General features: G+C 45.1%; 1 protein-coding gene across 1 annotated transcript in view; it reads left to right on the top strand.

Moving 5' to 3' along the window:
* Nucleotides 1–18,839, top strand: part of Slc44a5 (solute carrier family 44 member 5) — a 67,003-nt gene that overhangs the window by 13,860 nt on the left and 34,304 nt on the right. Inside the window, exons 4-5 of the mRNA XM_052178817.1 lie at nucleotides 46–130; nucleotides 15,557–15,641. Coding sequence (XP_052034777.1) covers nucleotides 46–130; nucleotides 15,557–15,641 — 170 coding nt within the window. The remainder of the gene's footprint in view (nucleotides 1–45; nucleotides 131–15,556; nucleotides 15,642–18,839) is intronic.

Raw genomic sequence — 18,839 nt, 5'->3', positions numbered from 1 at the left:
GCCAGATGGTGCTGATGGAGAATTTGTCCTTTCTTCTTCCCACAGCTTGGGCACATGGTGACCCCAGGAAAATGGCCTATCCTACAGACAGCCAGGGACAATTTTGTGGCCAGAAGGGAACCCCCAATGAGTGAGTATGGCCACCACCTATGCTTTGCATGGTTTTACTGTCTAAGCCGGGACCTACACACATCAGCCTCAGTCCCACGGGACCTCGTAGGAAGGCTGAGACTCAGGAGGCGGTTTCTCCTGTCCCTTCTTACAGATAGCTGTAAGTGGTTTGGAGATTTTATGCTCTGCATCTCCACTCTGATCAGGGAAAATCAGATCAAAAGTAAGGATGGGACCATGGCCATATTTAGAGCATATCCTTTGGATCGGGATATAGGGCGGCCATACTGAACAGTGGTTGAACTGCCTACACCAAGCTGCTGTTGGGTTCTTTTTCCTATGTTTACTGACAATCATTCTGACTTTTGTGATGTTCCTAGGTCTTCAACTATCTCTGGGGGGCAATTTGACAACTGTGGTCAGTGTGGAAAAAATGTGCCCAAGGTCAATTATAACAGAGGTGTCTGGTTTTGGAAGCAGACAGACAAATACACGACTCACAGTTTTAGAAAACTTTTACCCTTTTCTCCTGGTCCATTTCTTTCTTTTGTCTTCCCAATGGGGTTGCTGCTAGATCTTCTGGCTCTTTGCAACCAGTTGAGTTTCTGGCTCTGAATAACTATGGAACAGCAAAAGTTTAGTTAACAAGAAGGTTGCAATAGAAACACAGTCCAGAATGCTCAGGCCTCTCTGTAGCGCAGCCCATAACTGAGAACGCACTATGGCAAGAGATTTAAAGATGGGCACCCAGTAAAGAGCTGAAGAATCCACAGGCAGAATAACTGCAGAGAAACCAGAAAACCTGGAGGCTTGGAGGAGGGAACAGGAAACCCTTATAATCAAGGCAGATTTGGGGAAGGTTTCCCTTACACAAAGCCTCTGCGTAACAGACACCTGAACTAAATTTTAATCCAGGCTGTAAATGTATTTTAACCTTAGAAAATAAAACCAAAAACCAAAAACCAACAACACACACACACACACACACACACTTGAACTCTAAATCCTCAGGTACTTTGAAACAGGCAATTTTCTGTTTAGAAATGATTCTTGCCTAACAGACTAGTTACTCAAATACAAGGTCTGATAAAAAAAATAAAAATAAACAAACAAACAAACAAAAAAATAACCTAGTTTGAAATGGAATGGTTTCAGCAACATGTGAGCAACAGTTCCAGTCCCTTTCCTCCATTTACTGAAAACTAACAAACTCAGTGGGGAAGGTACCCATAGCCAGTGCTGTTCATATTGCTTTTTAGTTGCATCAGAGTTATGATCTAGAGTATCATTTGCTCTTACTTCTATAGTTCTTTTTGTAATTTCCTTTTATATATTTAAACTTCCAACTTAGCTGGGACTTACTTCTTGTGTAAGCAGGATGGAGCAGGAGACAAACATTTTTTTTCCAACTGCAAAGAAACAATTATTTCAAAACATTTTGTTGGATAATAGGATTTTTATATTTTCAACTTCATGCAAAAATTATTGTATAGTAACTTATACTTTTTCTGAACCTTAAACCGATATTAAAAGTGCGATATTTGTGTGTGTGTGTGTGTGTGTGTGTGTGTGTGTGTGTGTGAACATGTATGGATGGATACCCATGAGGCCAGAAGAGGTCACTGGATCTTATACTGGCTAGTTTTTATATCAACTTGCCGCAAGCTAGAATCATCAGAGAGGAGGAAACTCAACTGAGAAAATGCCTTGGTAACATTTAGCAAGCTTGCAGGGCCTTTCCTTAGTTAGTAATTGATGTGGGAGGACCCAGACCACTGTGGGGGTGCTGATGGTTCTGGGGTCTCTAGAAACCAACTGAGCAAGCCATGAGGGGCAAGCCAGTAAGCTGCACCCTCCATGGCCTCTGCGTCCTCCCCTGCTTGAGTTCCTGTCCTGACGTCCCTTGATGATGAACTGCGGCATGGAGGGTAAGTTGAATAAACCCTTTCCTCCTCAGACTGCTTTGGTCATTGTGTGTCATCCCATCAATAGTGACCCTCAGTAAGACAAATATGGTGGAGCTGATGTTTTAATGATCATAATAAAATGTGTACCAATTTAAAATTTTAATGAAAAGTTATTTTAAATTATGCTTACAGACTTGATAGTAAGTGGAAATACTTAAAGCAAATCAAATTTTACTCAGTATTAAATTGTTTAAGTAGGAGTCTGGAAAAGTAACACAGTGTTTGAGAACATTGGCTGTTCTTCCAGAGGACCCAAGTTCAATTTCCAGCACCTATAAGGAAGCCTGATTTTAAGACCAGTGCCAAGGGATTCGGCGCCCCCTCCTGGCCTCTGTGGACACTGCATGCACATGATATACAGCTATACATAGCCTACAGGTAAACAGCAGGCAAGACACCCATATGAGTAAAATAAAAATGGAGTTTTTTTTTATTTAAGGGGCTAGAAAGACATTTTATCTATTTAGAATGCATACTAGTCTTGCAGAGAGGTCCAAGGATTGGTCTCCAGTTCCAGGGGATTGGATGCCCGCTTCTGGCCTCCGTGGACAATAGGCAATGCACACAGTCCACATGTGCACATGCAAGCTAAACGCTCATACACATAAGATAAAATAAATAAACCTTAAAGATTAAATACATATATGTGCTACTGAATAAAATACGTCTAAAATATTAGAGTGAATTCATAAGAACTATGGCACTATTCTAAAGTATAGAATGGTCATAAAACTAAGTAGAAATAAGTCCAATTGTAAATACAGTTTTTCAGGGTTGATGATTGACTCTGGGGCCATGCACATGGAGATGGGCATTATACCAGAGTCATGTGTCTAGGCCTCATTCATTTGATTGTGTATTTATTTTTGTATTTATGTTTTTTTTTTTTTTAAATTTTGGAACCAATGTGAAGTTGCCTATGGTGGCCTTGAACTCACACTGAAGCCAAGGCACTAAACGTGCGATCTTCCTTCCTTGGCCCCTGGCATATATAACCCATACAGCTTCCGAGGTTATAGGCCCGTGTCCCTGGATTTGGAACAAAACCAGAGTTGTAATATGATACAGAATTTCAAGTCATTGGCAGAAAATGCATTTTTAAGCAAATGGCTTTGAGATAAATGGAATACTATTCATGTAAGTAAAGCTGTGTCTGTTTTATCATAATCCACCTAGAGCCTTTGAGGCAGTGAAGACTTTACATATGAGATAGGATCAGTACGCAGGCCGGGAGTATTTTTATAAAATTGTGGGCTAAACAGCATCTTCTAAATATAATAGCAAAGCCAAAAAATGTAACAGAAGATTTGAAGAATTCTGTCATTGAACGTGAACCTCCAAAAGGTCCAGCTGTGGTGCCACATCCCTGGGATCCCAGCACTTCGAAAGCAGAGGCAGATCACCAAGAGTTCGAGGTCAGCCTGGTCTGCACACTGAGTTGTGAGTTCCAGTACCACACAGAGAGATCTTGCCTCAAAAACAAACAAACAACCACAACAAAGGCAATCCAAAAGCCCAAAAAACATCACACACAAACAAAAAAAGGAAACCATCAAAATCATTATAAACAGAATTAAAGATAAATGGCAATCCTGGGATATAATTGCTTCGTGATCTGAATGCAAAGCTCAAGACTGAAATGCAGATCATCTGGGGCCTTCAAGATAGATCAGCACGTAAGGAGGTCTACTGTGCCAGCCTGGGCCTGACTCCAGAAACCTATGTAAGGGTGGAAGGAGAGAATCAGATCCTCCCATGAGCCTGAGCGCGCGCGCACGCACGCGCACGCACGCGCGCGCGCACACACACACACACACACACACACGCGCGCGCACGTGCGCGAGCGCACACACATGTGCACACACAGGCGTGCATGCACACACACACACACACGGGCATGCGCTCCCGTGTGCACACACGCGCGCACACACACATACACACACACACACATGATATACTGAGAGAATCCCTGCCGGGAGCCACACAGCAAGGGTGGGGCCTAGCACTCCAGAGATGACCCCAGACCACGAGAGTCCCCAGGCACCACTAAGAGGAGCAAGTGGGTGACTGAAAAGGAAGAGAAAGAGAAATGGAGGATGCGGGCACAGTGAAGAGAGTCAGAACTGGAGACGTGAGGGGAGTGAGGAACAACCTGGTGTGAGGAGCCGGTAAGGCCACCTAAGGCCGTGCTGTCACCAACAGCCATGTCTGGGTCCATGACCCCGCAGCAGCACGGCTCTGTTACCACCAAAGGCCTTGCAGAAGTCCCTGGTCTGGGCTGCTGCCTGGGGCCATGCTGATGCCTGAAGGCTGTGTGGAGCTGGCCCTGCCCTTCACCTACTGAAGAACTGAGGAGAGCTGGCCCCACCCCTCACTGTCAGGCAGTGACATGGGGTCCAGGGAGAGGTACCCCCAACTCCTTACTACCTACAGCAGGCTGGAGAGCTGACCCCACCCTAGCCTGGACAGGATGTAAGAGTGGAAGACCTGTGTCTGCGCCTTGCCAGCTGCCAGTCAGGAGAGTGAGCCCTGCACCTAGTCTGCCAATCGGGAGAGTGGGTGAGGGAGAAAGGCCCTCCCCTCCCTCCTCCTCCCCACCTGAGGCAGGGCAGTAGAGTTGATCACCATCTGTAGCCCTCCTGAGAGTGAGCCTTCCACCTCACCCGGGCAGCCCAGTAGATCTGCCCCTGGTGGTGTGGGTGTGAGAGAGCTGGTGGGCTGACCAGCTCAGCTACCACTCAGGCCCAGATCAAGGACTGTGAGTTGGCCCACCCGATCATCCGTTCCATGTCTGAACAGCTGGAGTGCAAGTTGAGGCCGCCCTGCAGGTCCAAGTTGCAGCACTCCATGGCACAGGACAACAGAGGAGTCCCAGTGAGGCTCCAGGATTGACAGTGTGGGCGAAGCCAGAGGCCTCACATGGGACCAAGGACTCCGCACTGAACATTTGCAAGCAAAGGCGTGCAGACAGCAGGCGTCCTGCAGCACACACTGTGACACACTGCAGCTTCCACAATGAGGTTTTGTTTTCTTTTGTTGGGGGAGGGTGCAAGGGCAGAGATTGGATACAAAGGGATGGGGAGATGAGTGGGATTGGGGTGCATGATACAAAATTCACAAAAAACTTCAATAAAGTTTTCTAATTACTTTTGCCCATGAGTTTGTCAAACACAAAAAGGTCAAAATTTCCAGTGTTTGGTGAAGTGACAAAATAGCACACTGCTGACTACTGGTGGCAGTGTACCACGGTGGCAGTGTACCACGGTGGCAGTGTACCACGGTGGCATTTACACGGTTTTATCACTTACCAACATTCACTCTTTTGTGACTTCTGCTTAGAATCTAATTTAATGGAGGTTTGAATGCATTTTTTAAAAACGGTACCAGCTGCGTTCACTTCCATCACTCCGAGGAAACAGAAATGAGAATAAAGAGCGAGGCCTTGTGTGGCCCGCGGGTTCAAAAGTTCAAGTTCATATTTTATCATCCCGCTGCTTGGCGGTTGCACAGTACACCAGGGCCGAAGCCCGCAGCAGATGAGGCAGGAGCCTCTCATGAAAGCTGGGAACAGCCACAGTCTGCACCCCTCCAGCAGGGCTCAACCTCAGTGGCCTCCGATGATGGGTCAAACACTCACCAGGGAGGTCACCTATCGGACTTAGCCTTTGAAGATGGCCCGTGGAAGAGATTTCGGGGAGACTCATGCTGTCCCCTGTCACAGGCAGAACAGTAACAGTGAGACCAAACAAACAGTGTAGCCGGTATCAGGCAGAAGTCAGAATGGAATGCCAACAGTCTGTCAAAAGATTGATTAAACGGGCTATGATATGATTATATAACGAAATACCATTAATCTTTCAAGGTACTGTGTATGGCTGTGTTTTTGGCATGGAAATTTGCCAGATATGGTTCAGATCAAGGAGCAAAATTGGGCCAAGTGACGGCCTAGTGGGTGAAGCTGCCACACCTGGGTTCATCCCGGGACCACACAGTGGGGGGAGAGCTCTCCATCCCGGGACCACACAGTGGGGGAGAGCTCTCCATCCCCGGACCACACAGTGGGGGAGAGCTCTCCATCCCAGGACCACACAGTGGGGGAGAGCTCTCCATCCCAGGACCACACAGTGGGGGAGAGCTCTCCATCCCATCCCGGGACCACACAGTGGGGGGAGAGCTCTCCATCCCAGGACCACACAGTGGGGGAGAGCTCTCCATCCCAGGACCACACAGTGGTGGGGGAGAGCTCTCCATCCCGGGACCACACAGTGGGGGAGAGCTCTCCATCCCAGGACCACACAGTGGGGGAGAGCTCTCCATCCCAGGACCACACAGTGGGGGAGAGCTCTCCATCCCAGGACCACACAGTGGGGGGGGGAGAGCTCTCCATCCCGGGACCACACAGTGGGAGGAGAGCTCACTGACTCCTGTGAGCTGCTCACAGTCTTCCACAGAAGGGGCAGGGAGATGACTTAATTAGTTCTGCTCTGTAGGCATGTAGACCCAAGCCCAGTCTGTTCAAAGTATATTTTAAAAGCTGGGTATGGTGAACTGTGTTCGAGACCCTGGTGCTGGGGAGCCAGGGCAGGTAGATCACCAGATCACCGGAGCTCACCACACAGCCAGCCTGATTGCTGAGCTCCAGGCCAGTTAGTCACTGCCTTTAAATAAGAAGTGGTTGATGCCTGAGGAACAACATCTGTGGTTCACACACACACACACACACACACACACACACACGCACACACACACACACACACACACATGCACATACACATGCATGCACACACACACACACACACACACACACACACACACGCACGCACACACACACACATACACATACACACATACACACACACACACACACACCAAGGCATACCAGATGCAGTGAAATGGACTTTCATGTAACTTTTGACATAGGACTTGCTGGTAGAAATGTATTCAATAAAGCAAGGCATAAATAATGTGCGTATTTCTGCTCCAGACCGCAGTGGACACATCTCAGGATGAGTAAGCCCAAGCCGGCACCACACTCCGGTCAGTGTAAGCACCGGAGTGACTGTATTTTGTGTCATGGCAGCCTTGCCGCTTGCCTTGGACTCCCATATGCACAAGAGTCCTCGTATTGGGCACGGAGCCTGTTTTGCGAGGACGTTGTCATACCTGGGCTAGTGACGGATCCGGACTTGTATGCTTTCTCTGTTCCCAGTGGAAAGGACTGAAGGAGATGCACGGATAGTTTCCTGAAATTCCAAACCAGGTGGAACCAAGGCTTCAGAGGGCACAGGATTTGTAGCTAAGTCTAACTTTCTCTGCAAGTTGCTTGCCACATTTGGCTTTAAGGCCTGTAGAAAGCAAGAATTTGGTTGATTGTGGCGCCACCTTCTGGGTACTGCAAGAACTTCAGCTCACAAAGATTGCTGGAAGGGATTTCAACATGGAGAACATGGGAAGGAAAACAACCTTCGAGTCACCATAGAATTGTTCACAAAATGACAACTGCCCCAGAAATCTGTTGGAATACGTGACCAACCCAAAATTTCTATTTGATTTAATTTTTTAAATTTTGCATAATTTTGAACATAGAACCTGTCTTTAGAGGATATCGTTGTGCTTGGGATGGTATGCTAAATTTTCCGCCAAATTTTAAAATTAAAAAAACAAAAACAACTATATATACTTGAAAGCAAATTACACTGTAATGAAGAACCTGTAACAAAAGGAATGGCCACTCACATTGATTCTTTGCCCATAATTGTATTCCATGGAAATACTCTTTCCTATCTCAGGTTTAGGCCTGGCAATTTAATAGCGTTCTTATCCTATTGATACTTTGTTAACTTTAGTTCGTATCCATTGGATAACCAGCTTTGTTCCTCCTTCTGTCCACACCCCCATGTCTGGGCTGGGATCTCTTTCCAGCTCCTTTCCGTAGCATATTGATAGCTCCCTCTGCTTCTCGTCCTAACGTGACTATGTCTGGGATCCTCCTTGTGCAGAGAGTATGATCCACCCCCACCATCTTCCCTCTGGTTTTCCTTTTCTGCTCCACTTTGCAGCTTTTGTATTGGCTCTCTCCTTCACACAGTCCACTTTGCCACTGTGCACACGCAGTGTTGTAGCTTCAGCAGAGCCTGCCATGTCCTGTTGTGTTGATACCAGAAGCTGGAAGCAGTCAGTGACTTTGCTTTTACTGTAACTACGCAGTCTTTATTCACTGCCAGGCTATTGTTTTTTGTGTCTACCAAGGTCTGATGTAAAAATCATAACTGCAGCTTAATAATAGTGTTAATATCATCCCACTTCTTAGTTTGTCTCAACATAGAGCAAAACACACACGCATACACACAGAGACATACACATATGCACTCTCACACACACAGAGACATACACAGACGTACACCCACATACACACAGGCACACTTACAGACACAGACCTACAGAGACAAGACACACAGAGACATACAATATGCTCTCTCTCTCTCTCTCTCTCTCTCTCACACACACACACACACACACACATATGGACACACACAGACATACACCCACATACACAGACACACTTAGAGACACAGACCTGCAGAGACAAGACATACATATACACACACACACATACACACACACACACACACACAAACATATACACAGATACACATTCACACACATAGACACACACACTTCACACAGAATTCTAATACAATTTGTATTTGGTTATGAATTTTATTTTAAGTATTATAATGGCTAATGTTGGCTGTCAGTTTGATGCAATTTAGAATCACAATGGAAATGGCCTCCTGGCATGTCCTTTGTGACAGAGTTCCTAAATTGGGTCAGTTAGGACCTTGGGTGGCGCCATTCCTGAGCTCGGGTCCTGGAGTGCATCAAAAGGAGAATGTGTGTGGAACCCTAGCATTCACAGCCCTGTTCCTGACCACGGATGCAATGTGATCAGTAGTCTCGTGATCACGCATGACTCCCTATCATAATGTGCATCTGTGAGCCTAAAGTAGTCCTCCTCCTTCCTTCAGTGGCTTTGTCTAGTGTCAACGAATACAAACAGCCACTTCCAGGACCACCACACAGGGTCAGATTCAAATAATTCTCCTTCCCAGGAGTCTGCTTTCTCTAAAGACCTACCTCAGTGCATGGGCATATTTACCTCAGTGCATGGCCATCTTTACCTCAGTGCATGGGCATCTTTTACCTCAGTACATGGGCATCTTTACCTCAGTGCATGGCCATCTTTACCTCACTGCATGGGCAACTTTACCTCAGTGCATGGCCATCTTTACCTCACTGCATGGCCATCTTTACCTCAGTGCATGCATCTTTACCTCAGTGCATGGCCATCTTCACCTCAGTGCATGGGCATCTTTACCTCAGTGCATGGCCATCTTTACCTCATTGCATGGCCATCTTTACCTCACTGCATGGCCATCTTTACCTCAGTGCATGGCCATCTTTACCTCATTGCATGGCCATCTTCACCTCAGTGAATGGGGCAGCTTTACCTCACTGCATGGCCATCTTTACCTCACTGCATGGGCATCTTTACCTCAGTGCATGGGCATCTTTACCTCAGTGCATGGCCATCTTTACCTCACTGCATGGCCATCTTTACCTCACTGCATGGCCATCTTTACCTCAGTGCATGGCCATCTTTACCTCACTGCATGGCCATCTTTACCTCAGTGCATGGCCATCTTTACCTCAGTGCATGGCCATCTTTGCCTCACTGCATGGCCAACTTTACCTCAGTGCATGGCCATCTTCACCTCAGTGCATGGGGATCTTCATCTCACTGCATGGCCATCTTTACCTCACTGCATGGGCATCTTTACCTCAGTGCATGGGCATCTTTACCTCAGTGCATGGCCATCTTTACCTCAGTGCATGGCCATCTTTACCTCACTGCATGGCCATCTTTACCTCACTGCATGGCCATCTTTACCTCAGTGCATGGCCATCTTTACCTCACTGCATGGCCATCTTTACCTCAGTGCATGGCCATCTTTACCTCACTGCATGGCCATCTTTGCCTCACTGCATGGCCAACTTTACCTCAGTGCATGGCCATCTTCACCTCAGTGCATGGGCATCTTCATCTCACTGCATGGCCATCTTTACCTCACTGCATGGGCATCTTTACCTCAGTGCATGGGCATCTTTACCTCAGTGCATGGCCATCTTTACCTCAGTGCATGGCCATCTTTACCTCACTGCATGGCCATCTTTACCTCAGTGCATGGCCATCTTTACCTCACTGCATGGCCATCTTTGCCTCACTGCATGGCCAACTTTACCTCAGTGCATGGCCATCTTCACCTCAGTGCATGGGCATCTTCACCTCACTGCATGGCCATCTTTACCTCACTGCATGGCCATCTTTACCTCAGTGCATGGCCATCTTTACCTCACTGCATGGCCATCTTTGCCTCACTGCATGGCCAACTTTACCTCAGTGCATGGCCATCTTTACCTCACTGCATGGCCATCTTTGCCTCACTGCATGGCCAACTTTACCTCAGTGCATGGCCATCTTCACCTCACTGCATGGCCATCTTTACCTCAGTGCATGGCCATCTTTACCTCATTGCATGGCCGTCTTTACCTCACTGCATGGCCATCTTTACCACACCACATGGCCATGCTCTTGGTCTACTGAGGAACACTGTGGTTAACTGTAGGCTTCTCACAAGCTTTGATCATTGTTCAAAAGTTGCCAAATTTAGCAAACAACTCACAGAATGCCCAGTTAAAATTTAATTTCAAAGAAACAGCAACCATTCTTTTAGAATGCATGCTCTGTTCTTGGTTTCTCTGTGCCAGGCAGACTCCCTTCTTTGTCAACTGCTTGTCTTGATGGAGGGCGTCCGTGGCTACCTTCCTGAGGTCAGAGATCACAGGAGGAAAGCATCTGGAACTCTGGAAAAGCCTTTTCCTTTCATCTGATTTTCCCTTCTTTCTATTTGATTTACGGCCCAACTTTGTAGAATAGTGGCTTGAACGGTAATTTTCCCCAGGAACCTGAGGACATTGCATTCTGTGTTCAGAATGTCTAAGGCCAATCTGGTGACATGCTGTGCTGTGACCTTTCCTTTAGGAAAGTGTTTGAAATAGCATACTTCTGAGAGGCGAAACTCTCGCAATTCAGCACATCTTTCTTTTTTTCTTCTTCAAAAAACTAAGTTTTAAGATCACCATACAAATTAGCAGGTTATATGGTAGCATTTTTCAAGGAGAATTTGTTTGTAGTGATCTTCCTCCCACCTCTTCTCCCCACTCTCCTGCGTGCGCCCTTCCTACCAAAGACTCCATTTCACCTCCATGTTCTGCTGCCCTCTACCTAATCAAGTCTTTCCCCTCCATGGTCACTTTTCTACTTATACAGGCTATAGTCACACACATGCATGCGTGTGCTCACATAAACACACACACACACACACACACAAAGAGCGAGCGAGAGAGAGAGAGAGAGAGAGAGAGAGAGAGAGAGAGAGAGAGAGCTAGGGTCTGCATATATAACAGCCTTTGAGGCAGGATCACTTCACTTAATGCAATACTGTCTAAATCCATCCATTTTACCCACAAGTTTCATAATCTCATTTTTCTTTATGGTTAAATAAAATTCCATTCAAGATAGGTCTTTCCCACCCCCCAACCCCCGCCCAGGTCTCCATGAATCTTTGTAGGTATGTATGTGTGTGAGTGTTTTCCTGGGTATGTGCATGTATAACGTAATACACGCAGGAGAACAGGCATCAACACCAGTCTGTCCTTCCTGGAGCACCCTCAGGTTCTGTAAGAGGGTCTCACGGAAAGACAGCCCACCTCTCCTCAATGAAACTTTTCTGTATCTTACCAACAGCTCTCTCTCTAGTGGACTTCCTCCTACCATTTCTGCTTAGATGCTCAGGGCTAGATATGGTAGGGGAGAAGGAAAAGACTAGTGGGGCCTTCCACAGAGAGCTTCATGCATTTCTGGGTTTGATCTTATCTAGAACATTTTTGTTTGTTTGTTGTTTGAAATGTCCCTTGTACATTTATGCTACACTTCAAGACACAATTTTTATTGGTTATTTTCTTTATTTACATTTTAAATGTCCGCATTCCTAAGTTTCCCTCCACAAACCCTCATCCCATTCCCGCTCCCCTTTGCCTCTATGAGGGTACTCCACCACCACTCACCCATTCCTGCCTTACTGGTCTAGCATCCCCCTACGCTGCGGCACCAAGTCTCCACAGGACCATGGGCCTCCCCTCCCACGGATGCCAGAGAAGGCCGTTCTCTGCTACATGTGTACCTGGGGCCCTGGGGCCCTCCATGTGTGCTCTTTGATTGGTAAACCTTCGGAGTCGATAAGGAGAGGAAGCGGGATCTACAATCAATGCTCACAGTTGCCTTTTGTGCCCTGAAGCTGAACAACCACAGGAATCCAGCATCATCTTGGTTCTTCCACACCACTGCAAAGTAGGCAGGGCTGCGGTTGTCTTCATCTCCCCAAGGAAATGAGAAGGAGAATATCAAATGACAGGGTACTATTCCATTGGAAGCTCATAACTTCCACTTATTATAATTTGCAATAGAAAGTGTGACTACTGTTTATTTTTACACCACCACCATAATACATGCTTATATTAAAGAAATCCCTAAATAAAAAATTAAATGAAAAAATATAATCCCCAAATTTATATGATAATTTCTTTTTTACACTTTTATACCTTTTATAATTATTTCTATACTAATACATAGCAAAATAGTGTTAATGATCTTTTAAGAAAGCTCCTCTCTATCGGCAGGATTAATATAGTTAAAATGGCCATTTTTCCAAAAGCAATATACAGATTCAACACAATGCCCATCAAAATCCCAACTCAATTCTTCACAGAGTTAGAAAGAGCAATCCTCACATTCATCTGGAATAACAAAAAACCCAGGATAGCTAAAACTATTCTCAACAATAAAAGAAATTCTGGGGGTATCAGCATCCCTGACCTCAAGCAATACTACAGAGCAATAGCGTTAAAAACTGCATGGTATTGGTACAGTGACAGGCAAGCGGATCAATGGAACAGGATTGAAGATCCAGAAATGAACCCACACACCTATGGCCACTTGATCCTCGACAAAGGGGCTGAAAACATCCAAAGGAAAAAAGATAGCCTTTTCAACAAATGGTGCTGGTTCAACTGGAGGTCAGCATGCAGAAGAATGCGAATTGATCCATCCTTGTCTCCTTGTACTAAGCTCAAATCCAAATGGATCAAGGACCTCCACATAAAGCCAGACACTCTGAAGCTAATAGAAAAGAAACTGGGGAAGACCCTTGAGGACATCGGTACAGGGAGAAAGTTTCTGAACAGAACACCAATAGTGTATGCTCTAAGATCAAGAATTGACAAATAGGACCTCATAAAATTACAAAGTTTCTGTAAGGCAAAGGATACCATCAAAAGGACAAATCAGCAACTAACAAATTGGGAAAAGATCTTCACCAACCCTACATCAGATAGAGGGCTAATATCCAATATATATAAAGAACTCAGGAGGTTAGACTCCAGAAAACCAAATAACCCTATTAAAGAATGGAGTACAGAGTTAAACAAAGAATTTTCACCTGAAGAACTTCGGATGGCAGAGAAGCATCTTAAAAAATGCTCTACTTCATTAGTCATTAGGGAAATGCAAATCAAAACAACCCTGAGATTTCACCTTATACCAGTCAGAATGGCTAAGATTAAAAATTCAGGAGACAGCAGATGTTGGTGAGGATGTGGAGAAAGGAACACTCACTCCTCCATTGCTGGTGGGGTTGCAAATTGGTACAACCACTCTGGAAATCAGTCTGGCGGTTCTTCTGAAAACTGGGCACCTCACTTCCAGAAGATCCTGCTATACCACTCCTGGGCATATACCCAAAAGATTCCCCAGCATGTAATAAGGATACATGTTCCACTATGTTCATAGCAGCCCTATTTATAATTGCCAGAAGCTGGAAAGAACCCAGGTATCCCTCAACAGAAGAATGGATGCAAAAAATGTGGTATATATACACAATGGAGTACTATTCGGCCATTAGAAACAATGAATTCATGAAATTCTTAGGCAAATGGATGGAGCTGGAGAACATCATACTAAGTGAATTAACCCAGACTCAAAAGATGAATCATGGTATGCACTCACTAATAAGTGGGTGTTAACCTAGAAAACTGGAATACCCAAAACATAATCCACACATCAAATGAGGTACAAGAAGAATGGAGGAGTGGCCCCTTGTTCTGGAAAGACTCAGTGAAGCAGTATAGGGCAAAACCAGAATGGGGAAGTGGGAAGGGTTGGGTGGGAAAACAGGGGGAGGGAAGAGGGCTGATGGGACTTTTGGGGAGTGGGGGTCCAGAAAAGGGGAAATCATTTGAAATGTAAATAAAAAATATATCAATAAAAAAGAAAGCTCCTCTCTAAAAAATAATATGTTATTAATATCTCCTTCCATTAAACATGTGTGTTAACATCATTTCCAATGACAGTGTAATCATTTGTCTCATATTATAGTCTTGCTGGTGGACAAATTACTTCAACTTTTATTATTTTCTTTTTATTGGATATTTTCTTTATTTACATTTCAAATGTTATCCCCTTTCCCAGTTTCCCCCTGAAACTCCTACCCCTCCCTGTGCCCCTGCTTCTATGTGGGTGCTCCCCACCCACCAGCCCATGATTTGCATTCCCCTACACTTAGGCATCGAGCCTTCACAGGACCAAGGGCCTCTCCTCCCTTTGATACACAACAAGGCCATCCTCTGCTACATATGTGGCTGGAGCCATGGGTCCTTCCATGTATACTCCTTGGTTGGTGGTTTAGTCCCTGGGAGCTCTGGGTGGGGGGGGGGGGTCTGGTTGGTTGATATTGTTGTTCTTCCTATGGTGTTGCAAACCCCTTCAGCTCCTTCAGTCCTTTCTCTAGCACCTCCATTGGGGTCTCCATGCTCAGTCCAATGGTTGTTTGCAAGCATCCTCCTCTGTATTTGTCAGGCTCTGGCAGAGCCTCTCAGGAGACAGCTATATCAGGCTCCTGTCAGCATGCACTTCTTGGCACCCACAATAGTTTCTGGGTTTGGTAACTGTATATGGAATAGATCCCCAGGTGGGACAGTCTCTAGATGGCCTTTCCTTCTGTCTCTGCTCCACACTTTGTCTCCATATTTGCTCCCATGGCTATTTTGTTCCCCCTTCTGAGAAGGACCGAAGCACCCACACTTTGGTCTTCCTTATTCTTGAGCTTCATGTGGTCTGTGAATTGTATGCTGGGTCAATGCTTGGATTGTTAGACGGTGCAGAAGCAGTCTGAGAGTACACTGCACCCACATACCAAAAACGGAGCTGATCTTTTAAGGCATTGCGTTCAGAGTTTCTGTGGTTTGATGTGCATTCCCTACTGCCACTGAAAAGATTCATTTATGTTTCTCTTTTTAAACAGGAACAAGAGCATTTTGTTTTACTTTAACATATTTAGATGTACCAGTACTTCCATGATGCTTCGACTACAGTGTTCCACCACACAGGTAAGGCTGGCTGCCATCGTGCTAGAGTTAGCAGTCTCTAGCATGCTGGCTGAGAGGATTCAGGAAGCCTGTGTCAGGTCTGCGTGCGGTAAGCAGATGTAAGCCTGGTATCATGGCCACTCACAGTCAAAGCTAAGGCGGAGATAAATTATGTCACAGCGACTGAGGGACTTCAGCGATGGTAACTGTCTGCTCCTACAAGCAGTGACAGTCCAGAAGTCCTTGTTGGCTGCTTCAGTCATCTCTGCTTCTTTGGATGAATTTACTGAGGAGTGTGGTTGTTTGGAAGAGCCAGTTGCTCCTTGACGGTTCTTGTGTTTTCTCTGTTTGATTTCTACATCTTTTGGAATAGATAATCTCCGATCTCCACACTTGTACACACCATCAGACACATGTGCACACACACAATCTCACTAAAAAGAAATGCTTTGCTATCTTTCTCCCTGAATTAAGGGACAGATGCCTTGAGGGTAAGGATGGATTCTTACCAGGTTTGTCTCCCATTGTTTTCACATTACCTCCAGTTCCCCAGAGTAGGTGATCAGTGAATCTATGGAATGAACGAGCTTGTAAACCAATGAATGACTGTCTTCCCACCCTTTCCACTATACCTCACACACCAAAGTCCCTGTAATAAAACAAAAAGTCACATGTTTGTTATTTTCATAAATGTTTTCCTAGATTATCTAGGATATATATATGTATATGTATATAATGTGTATACAACAATATAGTATTTTAATCTTCGGCACAATTCACCCTCCCAGGTACACAATTCTTATTGATAATAGTGTTGAAATACCTGAATTGATGTTTTAATAATGAAGAATGGTGTTGAAAGTGTTCTGTGAAACCCATGGGGATCTCAGCTCAGCGGGATATGTTGCAGCTGCAAATGTTGGTCAGCCCTGCGATGGTGTATTCATAGATCGGAGCTGTCTATATTCCATGCATAATGTTTCTATCAACTGGCAGTGTGGTCATAAGCCCTTGAATAGCAGGCCAGTGTCAATTCAGATACATAGCCTCAGTGCGACCTTCTTGGCTAATTATATCTTGATTGCTTCTAATCAGCATCCCATTTGAAGTGAACAACTCAGTCTGATAGAGGAAAAGGAGACAGAGCAGTTGCTATGGTTTGTTGTTTTAAGCTCATTTGTGTTTTGATTGAAGTTCGTTATGATTCTCTTTGACAAACTACTTTTTCTCATTTAATTGTTTTCTTCTTGCTGTTGCAAATGGACCAGTCTGTGTGTGCGGTATACATTGTGCATGTATTTGTAAGTGTAGAGTTGTCAGGGTCTCAGAAGCAGCACCTCCCATTATATGAATCTCCAGAGAATGTTGGCTCTTTGAGCTTTCACTTTAATAAACGCACCGAAATGTATCCATCTTCTGTCTTCGCCATGTTATGGGCAAAGAGTCAAAGCTAGCATGTCACCGAGGAATCTCCTGACACATTCATGATTTATTCAGCCTGGATCCAATCACAGTGAACTTTTCCCATTCTCATCGGTAATAACTTTGACCTTCTTATAAAACATGTGGAGGTGTTGGATGCTGTCAGTGTCCCTATAAGCAGCTCTTCAGCTTTGAGACCTCCTGAGCTTCTGCTAGAAGTGAGTGTGTGTGTGTGTGTGAGAGAGAGAGAGAGAGAGACAGACAGACAGACAGACAGACAGAGATATAGAGGGGCATAGTGCATATGTATGTGAGTATATAAAGGACAATCTTATGGAGATGGCTTGTTTTATGTTGTCAAACTTATGGAAGGCATTGGGCTCCTGCAGCTATCACACGACATTACTGTGAGACTTGAGGTACACATTTAGTTCTCCTACTGAGTTGTGTGGTCAACGCCAGGTGCCCTCGTAGACAGTAGAAACCCGTCAAAAGGTGAGAAAGCAGCTCACTTAGCAGTCATGCTTTTGCCGAACTGTCAGTAAGAATAATCACCAGCACTTTGGCCAGCTATTCATCTCTGCATTATTTATAACCTCCTGCAAACTGAAGCTTCTCAAAACAATGCTGAGACAAGTGCTAATCTATGGATATAAAAATGTAAAAAATAAATATTTAGAAAGCAGTTTTATAACACATCCATTCAGAAAAGCAACAGTAATAGCTCCTCCACCTCACCCCCAGCCTGTATATTTGATGCCTATGCACCTTTGAACAGGTTTATAGTATCAGGTTTAAATTCCCTCCTATAGAGCAGGCTTCTAACCCAATGAGAAAGCATCTGTTTTTTGACATAACAGTCACGCTGCTAATGCACCAGTGGGCACATCTTGGTGGCCAGTTGACACTGTCGCTCTCAGGTTTCACAGATGAGTAAGACATTCTAGCAACATGAAAGCTATAAATGGTGTTGAGGATAAGTTATTGTTGACTGATGGGCCCCAAGGAGGGCATCTATATCACCTCCTCCTAGAGTCAGGAGGTGTGGCAGAAGAGCACACAGAAAGAGTTTAAGAGAAAGGTGAAGAATATTGCTCTGAAATGCAGTCTTCTGGAAAAAACATGGTATTGTATCTGTGAATTCGCATCATCCATGGGCCCATCAGTGTTCCTTCACAATGGGGAAGAAGTTCACGAAGCCTCACTCCACCCTGAAGCACTATTAGCAGCTGATGGTTGGGGTGCATGGTGAGGAGCCATCTTTGTCAGCCGTGTAGTCACTGGTAAGTTGCTGATGATAGAAAGAAAGGAAGGGAGAGAGAGGGAAAGAAAGGAGTTCAGCAGAGGTGGGAAAAGGCGAGAAAGAGAAGTAACAGGATCTGAAATCCATGATATCATTGTGATATTGTCAAAATATTAAAACATTGAAAAGGAATAATTACTAAAGGCTTGGTGGAGGATGATGGACAGGCCGGGTCAGGGTTTTCCACGGGAGCTGAGCTGAGGAGATGCACAGAAGTTAATGCAGGTCTCTCAGTTTGCAGAGCTTCTATTTAAAAAAAAAAAAAAAAAAAAAAAAACCATAAGCAAATCAAAAGCAACAGACTGTACCTCCCCTCCCCTGTTCCAACATTTTTAGTGAAATCACACATTGGGTTGCTATCACTTTGTCATGACTCTGTAGATGACCACAGTAACCTGTGTGCCCTAAGTCCATTACTGTAATAATTGCACAGGGGACCTGGTTTGTCATTGATGTGACCCAAGTCCATTTCTGTAAAGTAATTGCATATGTAA

This window comes from Apodemus sylvaticus, chromosome 4 (genome assembly GCF_947179515.1).
Source record: "Apodemus sylvaticus chromosome 4, mApoSyl1.1, whole genome shotgun sequence".
Classification (NCBI taxonomy): Eukaryota; Metazoa; Chordata; class Mammalia; order Rodentia; family Muridae; genus Apodemus; species Apodemus sylvaticus.
The sequence above is the reverse complement of the archived record's forward strand: the minus strand, read 5'-3'. Positions and strand labels throughout refer to the sequence as shown.